The sequence below is a fragment of the Zea mays genome, chromosome 2 (genome assembly GCF_902167145.1).
Source record: "Zea mays cultivar B73 chromosome 2, Zm-B73-REFERENCE-NAM-5.0, whole genome shotgun sequence".
In the NCBI taxonomy this organism is placed as follows: domain Eukaryota; kingdom Viridiplantae; phylum Streptophyta; class Magnoliopsida; order Poales; family Poaceae; genus Zea; species Zea mays.
The window spans coordinates 56,271,400-56,291,030 of record NC_050097.1 but is presented as its reverse complement, the minus strand read 5'-3'; the positions used below and the strand labels follow the sequence as shown (position 1 = coordinate 56,291,030).

The following is a 19,631-nucleotide window of genomic DNA, read 5'->3' as shown; positions in this document are numbered from 1 at the left end:
GGAGCAATCGACTTAAGTCAGCGATGACTTAAGACGGTGTGACATGCTCACGCTTACTTAACTCAGGGTGACCACTATACCCTACTAACGGAGCAATCGACTTAAGTCAGCGATGACTTAAGGCGGTGTGACATGCTCACACCTTAACTCAGGGTGACCACTATACCCTACTAACAGAGCAGTCGGTTTAAGTCGGTAGTGACTTAAATCGGCATAGCATGCTCACGTCTACTCGATCCAACACAAGCACGCTTGCGATTACTCATCTTAGGGCGATCTCTATGCCTTGCGAAATTAAAAGAAGTTTCAAAACCATCACACTGCACCTACTTCTGCAATTGTAACTATTGTTGGATTCTAACAACAGGAAAATAATAATGGCATTCAGTACTAAAAACACTTTCTGACAGAATATTCGAGCACACTAACCACATACACAATGCATTCAGTGTTTCTACTTGGTAATGTTTTTCTCAGGAGCGACCGATCAAGAAGGGCGACTCGAAGAATCAGGAGCAGCATTGACATCCACAACTATGTCATCAGGAACAATCACACTGGGTCTCCTCATCAAGATTCGCCCCGCGCGAATGGCTTTGTCCATAGCCTTGTCGCGCTGGGCCTTCAAAGTAGCGAAAGTGTCTTCAGCAGCCTTGACAGCCAGCCGAGCAGCTTCTAGCTCCTGGACGACTGATCTTTTGGAAGCACGCAGATCCTTGATGACAGAATCTTTGCCTGACACCAATTGCCTAACACGAATGAGTTCATCCAGGGACTCTTGAAGCTTGTAACGATGATTATCCAAGTCTGTCATGGTAAAGCGATGGCTCCTCTCCAAGATAGTGAAAGAATTGATGGCGTCACGATACAACTTGTCAAGGTTGTCACGAGAAGTTGCAAGGGCATGTTTTCCCTCCTACATACAAGAATCAGCTCTCAAACATCAAGCAGGCAGTAAGAACACAACAGAGAAAGTCAAGTAAAGCTTAATTCATTGGCCACCTTTTCAGAGTCAAGCTGAGCATTGATAGAGGAATTCAACATGTTGGCATCATTCAGAGAAGCAGAAACCCGGGCCAAGTCTGTCTGACCTTGAGAATATTTTTCCTCAAGATCAGAGTACCACCGGGCCATATCTAGCAAGAAACGGTTAAACAAGGATATTCAGCCAAAAAGTAGATTAATCAAGTAGCCAAGGGGGAAACAAAGGGCACTAACCAGCATTTGCCATCTCCAAATCAGATACCCGCTGCTGAAGCAACACTGGATTCCAATGTGTTAGAGACAGAGCTCTTTCCGGGACAGAGGCACCCTGCGATCTCAGCTAACCAGCCATCTCATCAACCAAAGCCTGACATTGAAAACAAATGAGTGCAAAGATAGTATTTCACCCGGAGTATAGTCAGATCGGGAAAAGCCAAATTACCTGGAGATTGGAGAAGAACGAAGGAAGCCCCAAATCATGGGAAGTCAGTTGGTGACTTGACGAAGGATTATCAACCGAGGCAATCTACAGAGCATCATTGGGGACCAACTCAGCATCACCAGCAGGAATCAAAACTCTAGCATCAGGTGTGCCGGCCTCTAAGGTGACTTCCTGACCCGAAGCACGTGATGCTGCCATGCAATCAGAATGTGGAGGAGAAGACCCGACGTGGACATCCATGGAAGTATGAGAAGGGGAACCCGCTCGGACACCCTCGGGGGCTGGGTCATAGCTCGCGCTGCCCACCCGAGCCGGATCATTACCGGCAACACCCTCGGGGGCTGGGTAAACGCTGGTGCCATCCTTGGGGATCAGGTTCTCTGCAGCAGCCACCTCTAAGGCTGAAGGATTTTCAGCCACTTCCATGGGAATGGAGCAATCTAGATCAGCCTCTTGACTCTTAAGACCGCGCTCCAAGGTCGATGAGGCACGAGACGCTGCTCAGGATAACTCTAACCCAACATCAGGCATATCAGTGCAAACGTCCATCATACCACCATCTGTCGGCTCGGACAACAGATCTTCAGGGACCACATCCTCGAGAGCCTGATCAAAATTTGCCAGAGACAATTCTTGCAGACCAACGAGAGCAGACAAAGTTGGAGAAGGAATATCACTACTCTCCCCACTGACTATATAACGCCGACTGTTTTTACGAATTAAGGGGATTTCCTCCCCCTCTTCCTCATCCTCGTCAATAATACGAACAGCACACCCATTGGGATCAGCTCTAGCCGGATTGCACCCATTGGGATCAGCATCATCAAGGTCACACCCATTGGGGTCAGCATCGGCCGGGTCACATCCATTGGGATCAGCTACAGTAAAAATCTCCACTCGCACTTCCTCGGCAGCAGGAGCTGAAGGGTCGGCATCCTGATTCAAGCATGACACTCGCCGAAGCCGTCTCTTTTTCTTTTTCTTCCCCTCAGCAGGAGAAATTGGATGACTGGCCTGGCGAGGACGTTTCGGGCGAGTGTTATCAGGTCTTTGAGTGTCCAAGGTCTTTCCAGGCTCTGAGATAGTTGCTACAGCTAGTGTTTCAGCAGGGACCGAATCAGCGGAATCCTCAGCCAACATGTCCAGCATAGCACTTATTTCTGCATCGCTCGGGTTTATAGGCATCTCAAAATGAACCTGCCTCTCATCATTGGGGATATCACCAAGCGAAACAACCAAAGCCTCAACCTCTTCGGGAGCACCGATATTCATACTCTAAGACCCAAACCACTGTCACCAGCAGGAGGATTTGACACAAAACTGATGAAAGTCTTTGAAGGAGGCAGATTCCAAGCAGAATACGCAACAGGAGCACCGATATTCGACACCTTGCCTCTAAGAATCATCTCAAGCCGGCTTACCAAATCCACAGCAGGAATCCTTCTGTTGTTAACCCGGGTTGAGTCAGAAATACCACGATACAGATAAGCCGGGTACGCTTTGTCCTTCAGTGGCTGAATGTTCTTAAAAACAAAATCGGCGACTACAGCTTGATATGACCACGCCATTAAGAAACACGTTACAACCCCCAAGTCATACTACATCAACTCAAGTACAACCAACATCATCACCAACCCAAGTCTTTGATGGACCAATTGGAGGATTACGGGGAGGCTACGCTAGCGCAAAACAAAAATTTTCATCCCCATAATACCAAGAACTACTGCGGTTATAGGTCATGGAATTACCACTAGACGCGCAGAGCAGCGGAAGACGTCTCGATGTAGACGAACGCGTCGAGCAGTGCCGTGCAGTCGCCGGCGTCCTTCACGTCCTCGCACGGTTCGCCCAAGTGCTCCAGATGTAGCACCTCCGAGGTATCCACACGTACAGGGAGGAAGCGCCGCGTACCGAACTGCTAGGTTCGCGACGGCGGCTTGGCGAGGGCGAGAGGTGGGCGGCGGCTGTTAGTTCGCTGGTGGCGAATTAGGTTATTCTTAACCGCGCCCCCGCCCCTCATTATATAGGCGTTATGGTGGGCTTCTGACGCCGAGGCCCATCATTAACCCTAAAGCCCAGTCTAATTTCGGATCTAATCCGAATTAGGCTTCCTTCCCCTTAAGTGTGTGACCCTATAGGTTCACGTACAAATAGACATAGCCCGAGTACTCTTACTTGGCCCAATAATTGACAGCGGCCTCTAGCAAGACATGTCAACTCCTATGTGTACGTAAAGATCATATCAGACGAACCATTGCGACATTAAGTACATGCTGTTCCCTTTGTCTCACGATATTTGGTCTGGCTCTAAGCTGACCTCTCTTTCTCGATACTGTGAATTGGAATCCTTTCAATGGTTAACTCTTAACCCTAGCACGGCCATGCATTTCTTGATCCAATCACTCGAGGGGCCCAGAGATATCTCTCTCACAAAGAGAGGGACAAATTCCATCTTGACTGACCATGCCTCATAGCATGCTTCCTGACAAACCCAAAACTACCTTTATAACTACCCAGTTACGGGATAGCGTTTGATAGTCCCTAAGTAAGTCAATTCACATCTTGAGAACATGCGACAATCTTAGGTCTAAGGATACAGTATTCATGTTGCAAGAAGAGAACTATATTACAATATCTCACGTTGGGTCGGTCCAGCCTCATGTCATACATGCGCCCACATTATTAGTTTAACATCTCCATGTTCATGACTTGTGAAATATAGTCATCAACTAATACATGTGCTAGTCATCGACTCTGACTAGGGACATCATTTAGAATAACCATATAAGTAAAGAATCTCACAAACAATTCACATAATTGCTAATCAATACAAGGTGCCTTCCATGGATATTCAATTAAGCAATATATATATCATGGATACAAAGAAATATGCTCATCTCTATGATTATCTCTAGGGCATATTTCTAACAGTCTCCCACTTGCACTAGAGTTAATCTAGAAGATATCTAATACCCATAGATCTCACGTGTGCCTCATGCTTAGGTTGTGGAAGAGGTTTTGTCAAAGGATCAGCAACATTCAAATCCGTATGTATTTTGCATATCTTTATCTCACCCCGCCTAATGAATTCCCGTATGAGGTGAAACTTCCGCAGTACGTGTTTGTTTTTCTGGTGGTTCCTTGGCTCCTTAGCTTGCGCAATAGCCCCATTGTTGTCACAGTAGAGGTTCAATGGGCTAGATGCATTAGGAAACACACCAAGCTCGATGAGGAACTTCCTTATCCAAACACCTTCCTTCGCAGATTCAGAAGCTGCAATGTACTCGGCTTCTGTTGTAGAATCAGTCACAGTCTCCTGTTTGGAACTCTTCCAACTAACAGCACCACCATTTATTGTGAACACAAAACCTGATTGCGATTTTAACTCGTCTGGGTCAGTTTGGAAGCTAGCATCGGTGTAACCAGTTACAACGAGCTCCTCCTTACCCCCATATACCAGGAACATATCTTTAGTCCTTCTTAAGTACTTAAGAATGCCTTTTACCGCTGTCCAGTGATCCTCACCTGGATCAGCCTGGTATCTACTCATAGCACTTATAGCGTATGAAACATCGGGGCGTGTACTTATCATGGCATACATGATTGATCCAATCGCTGAGGCGTATGGTACCTTACTCATGCGCTCTCGCTCATTAGCCGTCGCAGGACATTGCATCTGGCTAAGGTGTTTACCATGTGACATAGGTATGAAACCTTTCTTGGACTGTTCCATGTTGAACCGTTTCAAAACCTTGTCAATGTACGTATCTTGACTTAATCCTATAAGCCTCTTCGACCTATCTCTATAGATCCTTATGCCCAAAATATATGCTGCTTCCCCTAAGTCCTTCATAGAAAAACTCTTTTTCAGTGAAGCCTTGACGGACTCCAGCATAGGAATGTCATTCCCAATCAATAATATGTCATCCACATACAAGATCAGAAATACAACAGCGCTCCCACTTTCCTTCTTGTAAACACAAGCTTCTTCTTCATTCTGATGAAAACCAAGCCCTTTGATCACTTCATCAAAACGAATGTTCCAACTCCGAGATGCTTGCTTCAACCCATAAATGGATTTCTGAAGTTTGCATATCTTTCCAGCATTGATCGGATCGACAAAACCCTCGGGCTGTATCATATACACGTCCTCATCTAGGTTTCCATTAAGGAAAGCTGTTTTGACATCCATCTGCCAAATCTCATAATCGAAATATGCGGCAATAACTAGAATGATCCGAATAGATTTAAGCATCGCTACTGGCGAGAATGTCTCGTCATAGTCAACTCCTTGAACTTGTCGAAAACCCTTTGCAACAAGTCGAGCCTTATAGATGTGAACATTTCCATCCATGTCTTTCTTCTTCTTATAGATCCATTTGCATTCTATAGGTCTAACACCATCAGGCGGGTCAACCAAGTTCCAAACTTGATTTTCTCCCATGGAATCTATCTCGGATCTCATGGCGACATGCCATTTCTCGGAATCTGGGTCCATCATCGCTTCTGAATATGTTGCAGGTTCGTCGTTGTCTAACAACAACACTTCCCCATTGCCCAACAATAGCACTTCTCCTCGTGCCTCGTGAAGCCTTGCTGACCTTCGTGGTTGTGGTGGTGATTCTCTTGCCATAGACGTCTCAACTTGTTCTGCTACATTAGCATCACTTGTTGAATCTTGTCCCACTGGCTCATCCTGAACTTCTTCAAGATACACCTTTTGTTTACTTTTCTCTCTTTTGAGAAACTCTTTCTCTAAGAACACACCATTCCGGGCGACAAACACTTTGCCCTCTGACCGGTGGTAAAAGTAATATCCTAAAGTTTCCTTTGGATATCCCACGAACATGCACTTGTCCGATTTTGGAGTGAGTTTATCCGACTGTAGTCGCTTGACGTAAACCTCACAACCCCAAATCTTCAGAAAAGACAAGCTGGGAGTCTTCCCAGTCCACATCTCATATGGTGTCTTAACTACGGACTTAGACGGTACCCTATTTAGTGTGAAAGCTGCTGTTTCTAGAGCGTATCCCCAAAACGACAAAGGTAGGTCCGACTGGCTCATCATTGATCGAACCATATCCAATAAAGTCCGATTACGTCGCTCAGACACGCCATTCCTCTGAGGCGTTCCAGGCGGCGTAAGCTGTGGAACAATTCCACAACTCTTTAGATGATTGCTAAACTCATGACTCAAATATTCACCACCACGATCTGATCGCAGTGCTTTAATTTTCTTGCCACGCTGATTTTCTACTTCATTCTGAAACTCTTTGAACTTTTCTAAGGATTCAGACTTGTGTTTCATTAAGTAGACATACCCATATCTACTAAAATCATCAGTGAAGGTTATGAAGTATTGGAATCCTCCCCTAGCTGTCGTACTCATTGGTCCGCACACATCAGTATGTATGAGTTCCAATAAATCTAACGTCCTCTCCGGTAAACCCGTGAAGGGCGCCTTGGTCATCTTACCAAGTAAGCAAGCTTCACATGTCTCGTATGATTCAAAATCAAACGAAGTTAAAAGCCCATCAGAATGAAGCTTCTTCATGCGATTCTCACTTATATGACCCAAACGACAGTGCCACATGTAGGTAGGACTTAAATCATTAGGCCGAGGCCTTTTAGCACTAATATTACAGATAGGTGCATCATCAAGATTTAAAATGAATAACCCATTCATAATGGATGCAAAAGCCACAAACATGCCATTCTTAGAGATCACACAACCATTGTTTTCACTCGCAAATGAATAACCATCCTTCATCAAACATGAAGGAGACATAATGTTTCGACTCATACTAGGAACTAGATAACAATTATTTAACTCCAAAATAAATCCTGATGGGAGGTGGAGTTGCATCGTCCCGACGGTCAACGCAGCAACTCTTGCATTATTGCCTACCCGGAAATCAACTTCTCCTCTTTTCACGCTTCTACTTCTTATCATTCCCTGCATCGAATTGCAAATATGGGCAACCGATCCGGTATCAAATACCCAAGAATTAATATAAGAATCAGCAAGAAAAATTTCTGTAATGTGAATAGCAAGTGTACCTGCTGCGGCTGTGCCCTTACCGCCGCGATCCTTAATAGAGGCCAAGTACTGCTTGCAATTCCTTTTCCAGTGACCAAGTTCTTTGCAATAAAAGCACTCTGCATCTGCAGCTGGTCCAGCCTTGGGCTTTTGATTGGGCTTGGATACTGTATCCTTTCCCTTGCCCTTCTTCTTTTGAGACTTACCCTTCTTCTTAAAGTTGGGTTTGTTTTGGACCGCCATCACATGGCCGCTGCTGCCAGCACTTTTCTTTATGTCCCCCTCTGCAGTTTTCAGCATGCCACATAGTTCATTGAGGCCCCTCTCCGCCCCATGCATATGGTAGTTCGTGATGAAGTTTCCATAGCTGGGCGGAAGAGATGCCAAAATGAAGTCAGTGGCCAACTCTTGGCTTATTGGGAAGCCTAGCTTCTCCAACCTCTGACTGTAACCAACCATTTTGATTACGTGTGGCCCAACTGCTGCGCCTTCTGCTAGCTTGCATTCCAGAAAGGCTTTGGACACATTGAACCTTTCAGTCCTAGCCTGAGTCTGGAACATATCCTTGAGCGCCACGATCATATCGTACACCTCATGGTTTGTCTCAAACTGCATCTGGAGCTCAGGCTCCATGCAAGCAAGCATTAGGCAACTTACTTCAAGATTAGCATCCATTGCTTTCTTGTAAGCGGTTTTAGCTGCGGCAGTTGCATTTTCACCAGGATCCTCTGGCAGTGGGGTGTCTAGAACGTCTTCCTTTTTTTCAGCCCTAAGAACAATTCTCAGGTTACGGATCCAATCCGTATAGTTTGTTCCATTTAACTTATCCTTTTCAAGAATTGATCGCAAAGTAAATGTTGGTGTGCTAGGTGCCATTTATCTACAACAAAATAATGCAAAATACTAAGACAAAAATATCCATGACAGAGTAAATCATATTAAACATTTAATAGTCTACTCCCACTAAAATCAATATCCCTCGATTGATACTTAGTGATTCAGAACCCACAACTAACAAGTCTACTAGTGAGCTTTAGCATCACCGCTAGAAGACAAGGTAGATCGGTAAGCAACTCCTTGCTAATCATATCATATATATGACTCCTGTTGTTGGGTGACATCTCTATGTCTCGGCTCCCAACCTTATGCCTCAAAGTCCTTAACCATTAAGCTGACTTTGTTTAAGTTAACCAACCCTTTCTGCAGTTCGTATCCGATACAAACCTATCTAGTCAAGGAAAACTGGTGGCACCCTAATTTCATAGACCCACCACCAATTGTACAAGACTTATGATAGTGCAAGGTTTGGAGAGGCATTAAATCTTAAACATTTATGAAGGATCGTCCTACTTATAACATCGCACGCAAGGACATATATGCAATATAAACAAGTAGAACAATAAGAATGGCATTCACACAACAGTTGTGATTCGGTATGGCTTGTTTTCTCATGGTGATCTCCATCTCCAATAATATGTCCATCACGATGATCTCCATCTCCATGATATAGGTATGCCATCCTCCAGGTGATGAGTCCTTCAAGACCTATCTAACGTATGCTGGTAAACAAATTACATATACGCTTTGGATCATCACATGTTGACACGCAGGTCATTACATTAAATTTGGACAATACATGTGGCTCCAGTCGTATTGCCCTGGTCACGACACGCAGGTCATGAATAATTTGTTAACATGCATCACATACACATAATAGCCATACCGATCACATGTCCTGCAAAAACAGGTTAGACAAACACGTTTCTATACGTTCGCCACTACAGCAGATAGCCACGGCGGTCCCATGCGGTTGATCAAAACCTCACAGGATTCCATGCATCATATGTATGGAAATTCCACTGGAAATCTCATGCGGTTGATCAAATCAACCCAAATCCGAGACTTTCGACCCGAAGAAGATTACACTCATGACGTTGATCTGTTACGTCAATCTACTAGTTGTGTACGCAGTTAGCCCCGATGGTGATTCCAGCCGGTAGGGGCAAGTCGCGCACATAACAGAGAAGGACGAACTGATCTCTCCAGTCATATCCGATGTAATCGACTTCAACCCTTTATAACCAATTGATCTAATCAAACCGTGCATCAAGTAGATCCATCTCATGAACCTAGATCCAGACCTAAAACTACGCAGAACCTGGCTCCGATACCACTGGAGGATTACGGGGAGGCTACGCTAGCGCAAAACAAAAATTTTCATCCCCATAATACCAAGAACTACTGCGGTTATAGGTCATGGAATTACCACTAGACGCGCAGAGCAGCGGAAGACGTCTCGATGTAGACGAACGCGTCGAGCAGTGTCGTGCAGTCGCCGGCGTCCTTCACGTCCTCGCACGGTTCGCCCAAGTGCTCCAGATGTAGCACCTCCGAGGTATCCACACGTACAGGGAGGAAGCGCCGCGTACCGAACTGCTAGGTTCGCGACGGCGGCTTGGCGAGGGCGAGAGGTGGGCGGCGGCTGTTAGTTCGCTGGTGGCGAATTAGGTTATTCTTAACCGCGCCCCCGCCCCTCATTATATAGGCGTTATGGTGGGCTTCTGACGCCGAGGCCCATCATTAACCCTAAAGCCCAGTCTAATTTCGGATCTAATCCGAATTAGGCTTCCTTCCCCTTAAGTGTGTGACCCTATAGGTTCACGTACAAATAGACATAGCCCGAGTACTCTTACTTGGCCCAATAATTGACAGCGGCCTCTAGCAAGACATGTCAACTCCTATGTGTACGTAAAGATCATATCAGACGAACCATTGCGACATTAAGTACATGCTGTTCCCTTTGTCTCACGATATTTGGTCTGGCTCTAAGCTGACCTCTCTTTCTCGATACTGTGAATTGGAATCCTTTCAATGGTTAACTCTTAACCCTAGCACGGCCATGCATTTCTTGATCCAATCACTCGAGGGGCCCAGAGATATCTCTCTCACAAAGAGAGGGACAAATTCCATCTTGACTGACCATGCCTCATAGCATGCTTCCTGACAAACCCAAAACTACCTTTATAACTACCCAGTTACGGGATAGCGTTTGATAGTCCCTAAGTAAGTCAATTCACATCTTGAGAACATGCGACAATCTCAGGTCTAAGGATACAGTATTCATGTTGCAAGAAGAGAACTATATTACAATATCTCACGTTGGGTCGGTCCAGCCTCATGTCATACATGCGCCCACATTATTAGTTTAACATCTCCATGTTCATGACTTGTGAAATATAGTCATCAACTAATACATGTGCTAGTCATCGACTCTGACTAGGGACATCATTTAGAATAACCATATAAGTAAAGAATCTCACAAACAATTCACATAATTGCTAATCAATACAAGGTGCCTTCCATGGATATTCAATTAAGCAATATATATATCATGGATACAAAGAAATATGCTCATCTCTATGATTATCTCTAGGGCATATTTCTAACACCAATTACACGTAGCCGAGCTAAGAAGCTACAGCAAGAGGTGCACGCGCTACTTTATGAATTTCAATTAAACACTAATGAGAATTTTATGCTACCTAAGTCGTGTATGCTGATATTACTTAGGTTCACCAAAGAGAAAGGACAAAACATATCAAAGGCGAATCAGCAAGAAGAGCTATGTCTGAGTCAGTCCAGCGCTACAGAACCGTCCAGAAGAAACAGTCATATCTTTTGATTCCCAAAAGCTATGAAGGCCCATAAGTACTTTTTGGAAAGCTCTTTAAGTCTAGTTTCCAATGCTTCTAAAGCCGACTTAATCAAATCTACCAGAAAGGCAGCCAACCTACTTTAGTGCTGACTGGTCAGAAGGTCAACAGTCTGCTTGATGACCAAGTTTTCGTATTAAACTGCATCATTCTACGAAGTTTCATTAAGCATGCTATACATGGTGAGAAATCTTATCAAGTCAGCTTTCCAACGCATCCATCCCCACGTCATTTGAAGATTCCTAGAAGAAGTTATTGTCAAAATAATGAAGGCTACGCAGAAGTCAAACAACCACACGGAAATCAGCTCTGCAGATCTTCCGAAGAGGCTCTTTCACATTAGCACGTGAAAATACTTTTGTTTCGTGTTTATACCTCGCTAAGGCTGGTTGTTACTAGTATAAATACCCCCCTATGTCTATGATGTAAGGCAGCTTATGATAATCTAAAACAGAACCCCTTTGTTCAGCTGTGTGCTAACAAATATTGAGAGTGATCTCTACCCCTTTGCTCTTGTGAATTCCTTCGCGGGATTGCAGAAGTGGCGGCTTCATCCGCTCCCAAGTGGTGCTCCTACTCCCTTCGAGGTCTCCTCGATTGATTGTAGGCTGTGTTGGTTGGTTCTTTGAGAGTGTGGTTGGGCGAATCCTCGATTCAGGCTGCCGGTTAAAGACGGTGGTTGGCTTCGAGTTTTATTTGTCAGGTTGCACTAGTTATCGCTGCTTGCAGCAAGTTATCTTGGCTTCTTTGAAGCTAGTTATCTGAAGATTGATCCTACGTCGTGAAGATCGGGCATCGTGACGCATCATCTGGTATCAAAGCCTCAGTTGCCACAGTAGGATTCTTTACCCTTAGCTACATATACTTTGTGTTCGTCCTATCCACCAAAAAGCCATAAAATATTTTTGCCATAGCCCTTTGTTTCAATCTGTTGTTCTAGTGAGTTCTGTTAAGTTTCAGTCCTTCGAATCTTTGTTTAATTGTTGGTCACTCTATCCTTTGTGTTTCCTTTGAGCCTCTTATATATATCTGAAAATATCCACAAAAAGAAAAATCTGAAAACCCTCATCATTTCCTTTGCGTTAACTTTGATCCTATTTAAGTTATAGCTGTTGGTTGAGTTCTTTGTTAAGTATTATAAAGTGTGCAATATCATATCAAATCTCTGTGTTTAGTTCTATAAAAAAAGAGTATAAAAAAAGTGCCAAAAAAAGTGTTGAACAAGATTGTGAAAGAAAAGTAGAACAATCAATTTGTTTATGTGCACTAGTGCTGAAAGTTTTATCAAGTTGTTCAACCAGTTTGCTATTGTCATTTGGTGCAAAATTTTGGTAGGATCTGATTGCAACACTTGCATTCCAATCATACTCCTTGTCTGCATCAAATCTGAAATTTCTTGTGCATGTGTTTGATCTATTTACATCACTTGTATCTTGTGGTCAGCACTAAGCAGGGAACTTCTAGTTGGATGGTTATTTAACTTTACAACAACTAGGATTCAGATTGCATCCCTTGTTTATTATTCCCCACCAAGCTCCACATATAAGACATCGTAATCGGTACTCTGGTCTTGTATTCGCTTAACCACCACTTTCTTGTTACCACCACACATTTTCTTGCAACCCGCAGGGAACTCATAAGAGCTTTGGTTGGTAAGAGTGGTGAGTTTGTGAGATTCTATATAGCTTCATATTCCACCTATATTTGTTGCCTTGTCGCCACTAACTTCGCAGGAAGATGGATCCCAACGTTGAGATTGAAGAATGTGTCACCATGATACAATTCAATGAGCTCAAACAAAGCATAGAAGCCAAGCAAGATATGTTGGCACAAGATCTTCAGACACTTATGGATGAAATCAGAGGTCGTCGTCGACTCCCTGATGGTGTAAGAAACCATGATGAAGATGGGGAAGAAGGTGAAGGAAATTATTCTAGAAGAGCAAGTGAACATGGGAGGAGAAATCAAGGTGCTGCACGTGGTAGAGGAAGAGGCCGGAATCGAAGAAATGATGACAATAAGGAATCTGAATTTGGGAATGATGATGATCAGTCCCAACATCGCTATGGTCGTCATCATCATAGAGGCATCAACCAAGAAGAGAGATTTGTGAAACTTAAGTTTACCATGCCAAAATTTGATGGTAGATCTGATCCTGAAGATTATTTCACATGGGAATTGAAGGTGGATAAAATCTTCCGCCTACATAATTATTCAGAGGAGAAGAAACTTGCAATGACATCTCTTGAGTTTGAAGGATATGCCCTGATTTGATGGGAGCAACTTCTTCGTGATCGTGAAGAAGATGGAGAGGACCCTATTATTACTTGGCAAGAGATGAAGCGAGAAATGAGAATTCGTTTTGTGCCGAAGCATTATCAGCGTGATCTTTTTGATAAATTGCAGAATTTGAGGCAAGGAAGTTTCTCTATTGAGGAGTATTATAAGAAGATGGAGAAAGCCATGATTAGAGCCAATGTGTATGAAGACGACGAGCAAACCATTGCACGTTTCATGGCTAGGTTACACCGCAACAATCAACGTATTGTTGAGTTTCAGTCGTACCAATGTCTTATTGATTTGGTACATCAAGCCACCAAAGCTGAACGCCAGCTGAAACAAGATGTTAAGAGCACCAAGCCCTTGTCATATGGTGCACGAACCATGACTGGAGGAAGCAAATCAATCTCTAGGTTTACTGCTGCATCCTCAGCAACAAAAGGTTCAATCGGAGGCTTGCGATCCAATATTTAAGGCAATTCTAGTAGAAAGAACGGTGCTGCTCCAAACACGAGTTATAAACTAGCAGCATCCACTTCAACAGCAGTGGGTTCAACAGCCAAGAGTAGTGGTATTCAGTGCTTCAAGTGTGGAGGTTGTGATCATGTCATAAAGGAGTGTCCCAATAATCGTGTGATCCTTGTGAATGATGATGGAGAATATACATCAGCTAGTGAAGAGGAATCTGAAGTAGGAAAGGTAGAAGACACTCATAAAAATGAGGAACACACTGGATGTGAATTTGAGCATGGTACTACTCTTGTGGTTACACAAATCTTGAGTGTTCAAATGAAAGAAGCTGAAATTGGACAACGACATAAACTTTTTCAAACGCGAGCCAAAGTGCAAGACAAAGTAGTAAAAGTGATCATTGATGGAGGGAGATGCCATAATCTTGCAAGTCGTGAGATGGTTGAAAAGCTTGGTTTGAAGTTGCAGCGACACCCTCATCCATATCATGTCCAATGGTTAAATGAATCAGGAGATATCAAGATTGGTTATAAGGTGAAAGTTCCATTCAAGATTGTAGAGTATGTTGACACAGTGGAGTACGATGTTGCACCCATGTCTGTGTGTCACATGCTGCTAGGAAGACCTTGGCAATATGACCGATATTCTCAGCATTGTGGAAGAACAAATCAATACACGCTAGATCTGAAAGGGAGAAAGTTTGTACTCAAGCCTATGACCCCTCAACAAATCATGGCTGAACATTTACAAAAGAAAACTGAAATTAGTGCAGCAAGTACAGGAGGAGAAGAGCAAAAGAAATTGAGTGCCATCCACAATCCGGTGAGCGAGTGCTACAAGCCAAATTCAAGAGATAAAAGGAAGGAAGAGGGAGAACATCTAGTTATGCTAGCCACAAAATCTGAGCTAAGAGAAGTGAGGAACAACCCATATCAAGTGCTCTTTGTACTTGTGAACAAAGATGTTTTGATTTCTCCTAACGACATAACATCTCTTCCTAGTGTTGTGGCTGATCTTTTGCAGGACTTTGAATATGTGTTTCCACAAGAAACACTAGCTAGACTACCTCCAATTCGTGGGATTGAGCGTCAAATTGATCTCATTCCAGGGACTGCACTTCCTAACCATCCACCATATCGAACCAATCCTGAAGAAACTAAGGAGATACAAAGGCAAGTGCAAGAACTTCTTGATAAAGGTTTTGTTCATGAAAGTTTAAGCCCTTGTGTTGTTCCTATGATTTTAGTACCTAAAAGAGATAGATCTTGGAGGATGTGTGTTGATTGGAGAGATATAAATAATATTACCATTCGCTATCGCCATCCTATTCCACGACTAGATGGTATGCTTGATAAATTAAGTGGTTTCACAATTTTTGCTAAAATTGATTTGATAAGTGGATACCATCAAATAAGAATTAAAACTAGAGATGAATGGAAAACTACATTTAGAACAAAATTTGGGTTGTATGAATGGTTAGTGATGCCATTTGGTTTGACAAATGCTCCTAGTACTTTTATGAGATTAATGAACCATGTCTTAAGAACTTTGATTGGAAAATTTATTGTTGTCTACTTTGATGATATTCTAATTTACAACAAATCTTTTAATGAACATGTGAAACACATTTGGCAAGTCTTAGATGAGCTTAGAAAGGAAAAACTATTTGCTAATCTTGAGAAGTGTAGTTTTTGCATAGACCATGTTGTGTTTCTTGGCTTTGTTGTTTCAGAAAAGGGAATAGAAGTGGATGAATCCAAGGTGAAAGCAATCAAGGATTGGCCAGCTCCAACGAATGAAAGAACCAAAAGGGAAGCCTCCAAGCGTGCTGCATATATAAAAAGATACATGAGATGACCAATGAAGCAATTCATCTCAAAGTAGTGTGCAAGGCTGCAAACATGAACAAGCATAGGAAGAAAGTGTTATTTGAACCGGGGGACGTGGTTTGGATTCACTTGCGCAAAGAGTGTTTTCCTGATCAGCGCAAATCCAAATTGTTGCCACGAGTGGATGGTCCATTTCATATTCTTCCCAAGATAAATTAATGCATACAAGATAGATCTTCCACCAAGCTATGGCGTGAGCAACACGTTCAATGTTGCTGACCTCTTACCAGTTACAAGTGAAGACACTTCAGAGTCGAGGACGACTCCTTTTCAAGGGGAGGAGGATGATATGACCACGCCATTAAGCAACACGTTACAACCCCCAAGTCATACTACATCAACTCAAGTACAACCAACATCATCACCAACCCAAGTCTTTGATGGACCAATTACACATAGTCGAGCTAAGAAGCTACAACAAGAGGTGCACACGCTACTTTATGATTTTCAATTAAACACTAATGAAAATTTTATGCTACCTAAGTCGTGTATGCTGATATTACTTAGGTTCACCAAAGAGGAAGGATAAAACATATCAAAGGCGAATCAGCAAGAAGAGCTATGTCCGAGTCAGTCCAGCGCTACAGAACCGTCCAGAAGAAACAGTCATATCTTTTGATTCCCAAAAGCTATGAAGGCCCATAAGTACTTTTTGGAAAGCTCTTTAAGTCTAGTTTCCAATGCTTCTAAAGCCGACTTAATCAAGGCTCCGTTTGGTTTGGCTTTTCAAGGTGCTTTGGCTTCCACAAAAGCTAAAAGCCAACCAAAGGAAGTGGCTTCCTATCAGGTTCTACCAAAGAAAGCTGCTTTTCCTCAGTCCATTTCTCACAGCACCGAGGAACCTGCTGTGAGCGGCTGTGGATCAATGTTTTCGTGAAAATTACCCGCCTGCCACTCGTTATGTTGGTACCGGTTCGAGTTATTTTTTTAGATTGACCCCTTCCCCCAACCAGAACCTGCGACACCAGAGAGGCAGAGACAGCGACTTCGCCTCGTGTTCCTCTCCCCGGCGGCGCTAGGGTTGCACGCCCGGCGGCGCTACACCTCGCCGGCGGCGCTCCAACTCCCCGGCGGCGCTCCTAGCCGGTTGCTCCTCTCCGGCGACCACCCCTTCGGGCCTCTGTTCTCATCTGGACGCAAGCAACAACAGCAAGTGAGCTCCGCTCCTCTCCAGTCAATCACTTGATTTTGCATCCCTGCCGCCCTTGACTGATCTGTAGGTAATCTCCCCCTATTACTTCCTCCTTTGTGTAGCATACTGAAATGCAGCAGCAGTAAGTAATTTCTATTTATGTGGTGGCGGTGGAGAGGAGCACATCACTGGTGGTGAGGGAGCACGTCACTTCCATTTTGTGTCTAGATTAATTTTTTGCTAATTGGTCACGTGTGCTTGGATGAGTGGTGCCGCACAGTCATGTATGTTAATGAATTATGCCATGCAGTGCTACTTTGATATTCTCATTTACCAGAGAAAAATCCTCAAATATTGTCACTGATGTTGTTATGACAGTAATAGAATGTTTTTTGTTTTGCTTTATTCAAGAATGGCTGATAAGGCAGATTGGTGTGATGCCAATGTGAGGCATTTCATTGATGTATGCAAAGGAGAGATAGATGCTGGGAATCGGCCGATGGGAATGTTCACCAAAACTGGTTGGAAAAATCTTAGAACTAAGCATGAAGAAAAAACAGGCCAGAAGCTAACCAAAAAACAATTAAAGAATAAGTTGGACAATATGAAAAAGGAATATACATGGTTCATGGAGTTCAAGAATTATGCCACTGGGCTTGGATGGGATGAGGCAAAGCAAACAATTGACTGTTCTAAGGAATGGTGGGATGAACACCTTGCTGTAAGAATTAAACTCCCATTGTTGTCTATTTATTTTCCATGCTTCATATCATATGAGTTGCTAACTTTTTTCATTTTATTTCAGAGATGTAATAATCCTGGAAAAGGTATTAAATGCAACCATGTGAGGTTCAGAAAACAAGGACCCAAGCACCTTGATGATCTACATATACCGCTTCAGGGAGCTAATTATGTTGATAGAGGACAACATTATATGAAGCATATATCTTTTGTATTAATGTGGACCATATACTTCGTTGTATTAATGTGGACCATATGGTAGTGATGGATGCAAAATTTGAAAAAGTTAAGTTCACCTTCATAAAATGGCCATTTACATGTAAATATGTGAACAACAATTTGTTTTACGATTAATTTGCATATAACTTGTCTCTCCTGTCCTTCAGGGGCATTACAGGCATTTCTTACCGAATCTACTGTTTCACAGCTGTTTCAGCCAAACGGCTTTCAGCTTTCTCAGAGCTGAAAGCTCACAGCAGCTTTTCCACAGCCCACAGCCTACAGCAGCTTTTTTCACAGCTCACAGCCCAACCAAACACAGCCCAAATCTACCAGAAAGGCAGCCGACCTACTTTAGTGCTGACTGGTCAGAAGGTCAACAGTCTGCTTGATGACCAAGTTTTCGTATTAAACTGCATCATTCTACGAAGTTTCATTAAGCATGCTATACATGGTGACAAAGCTTATCAAGTCAGCTTTCCAACGCATCCAGCCCCACGTCATTTGAAGATTCCTAGAAGAAGTTATTGTCAAAATAATGAAGGCTGCGCAGAAGTCAAACATCCACACGGAAATCAGCTCTGCAGATCTCCCGAAGAGGCTCCTTCACATTAGCACGTGAAAATACTTTTGTTTTGTGTTTATACCTCGCTAAGGCTGGTTTTTACTAGTATAAATACCCCCCTATGTCTATGATGTAAGGCAGCTTATGATAATCTAAAACAGAACCCCTTTGTTTAGCTGTGTGCTAACAAATATTGAGAGTGATCTCTACCCCTTTGCTCTTGTGAATTCCTTCGCGGGATTGCAGAAGCGGCGACTTCATCTGCTCCCAAGTGGTGCTCCTACTCCCTTCGAGGTCTCCTTGATTGATTGTAGGTTGTGTTGGTTGGTTCTTTGAGAGTGTGGTTGGGCGAATCCTCGATTCAGGCTGCCGGTTAAAGACGGTGGTTGGCTTCGAGTTTTATTTGTCAGGTTGCACTAGTTATCGCTGCTTGCAGCAAGTTATCTTGGCTTCTTTGAAGCTAGTTATCTGAAGATTGATCCTACGTCATGAAGATCGGGCATCGTGACGCATCACAGCTTCAGCAGTCAGACCTTTCTCCTTCAACAAACCAACTTCGGCAAGCAGAACCCTGGCCTCGGCTATCTCCAAGTATGTGGGGGATTCAGTCCAACTTGGAGCACGAACATCCGGCTGTCTCCCTGACCGAGGGGGGAGAGACTTGCCGTGATTCTCTACAATAAACCATTCCAGGTGCCATCCTTTGATGATGTCCTTGAGTGGGATGTCGAGGTACTCTGTCTTCCTCCACGACGCATCTCCAAACTCGCACCACCCACGAGCTGGTGCTGCCCCCCAGCCATTCCAGGCCGACAGTGATACAAGTACTTCCACAAGCCAAAATATGGCAGAATACCAAGGTAGGTTTCGCACAAATGAACAAAAACAGAAACTTGCAGAATAGAATTGGGATTCAGATGGGTTAGATTCAGATGGTAGAAATCATGGAGACCGTGGAAGAAGGGAGAAATAGGAAGAGCAAGGCCGCGAATGAGAAAAGGAATATAAATAACGGACTCGTGGGTGTCCTCCATCGGGATAGTGACCCCATGGCAGATCCGCCAAGAACAAAGCTCCTTTGGAGCAAGAACTCCGACGGAGACAAGATGAAGAAAGTGGGACTCAGAAACAACAGACATGTGATTACCTGTGAAA

The 19,631-nt window shown here is 43.6% G+C and overlaps 1 protein-coding gene across 1 annotated transcript; it reads left to right on the top strand.

Annotated features, from left to right (window-relative positions):
- Window positions 1–16,748: 16,748 nt before the first annotated feature.
- LOC100278193 (uncharacterized) lies at window positions 16,749–17,968 on the top strand. The gene is given in 3 exon segments (NM_001151550.1): window positions 16,749–16,972; window positions 17,363–17,672; window positions 17,757–17,968. Coding segments are annotated over 2 exon segments (507 nt in total). The 5' UTR covers window positions 16,749–16,972; window position 17,363; the 3' UTR covers window positions 17,955–17,968.
- The last annotated feature ends 1,663 nt before the right edge of the window (window positions 17,969–19,631 follow it).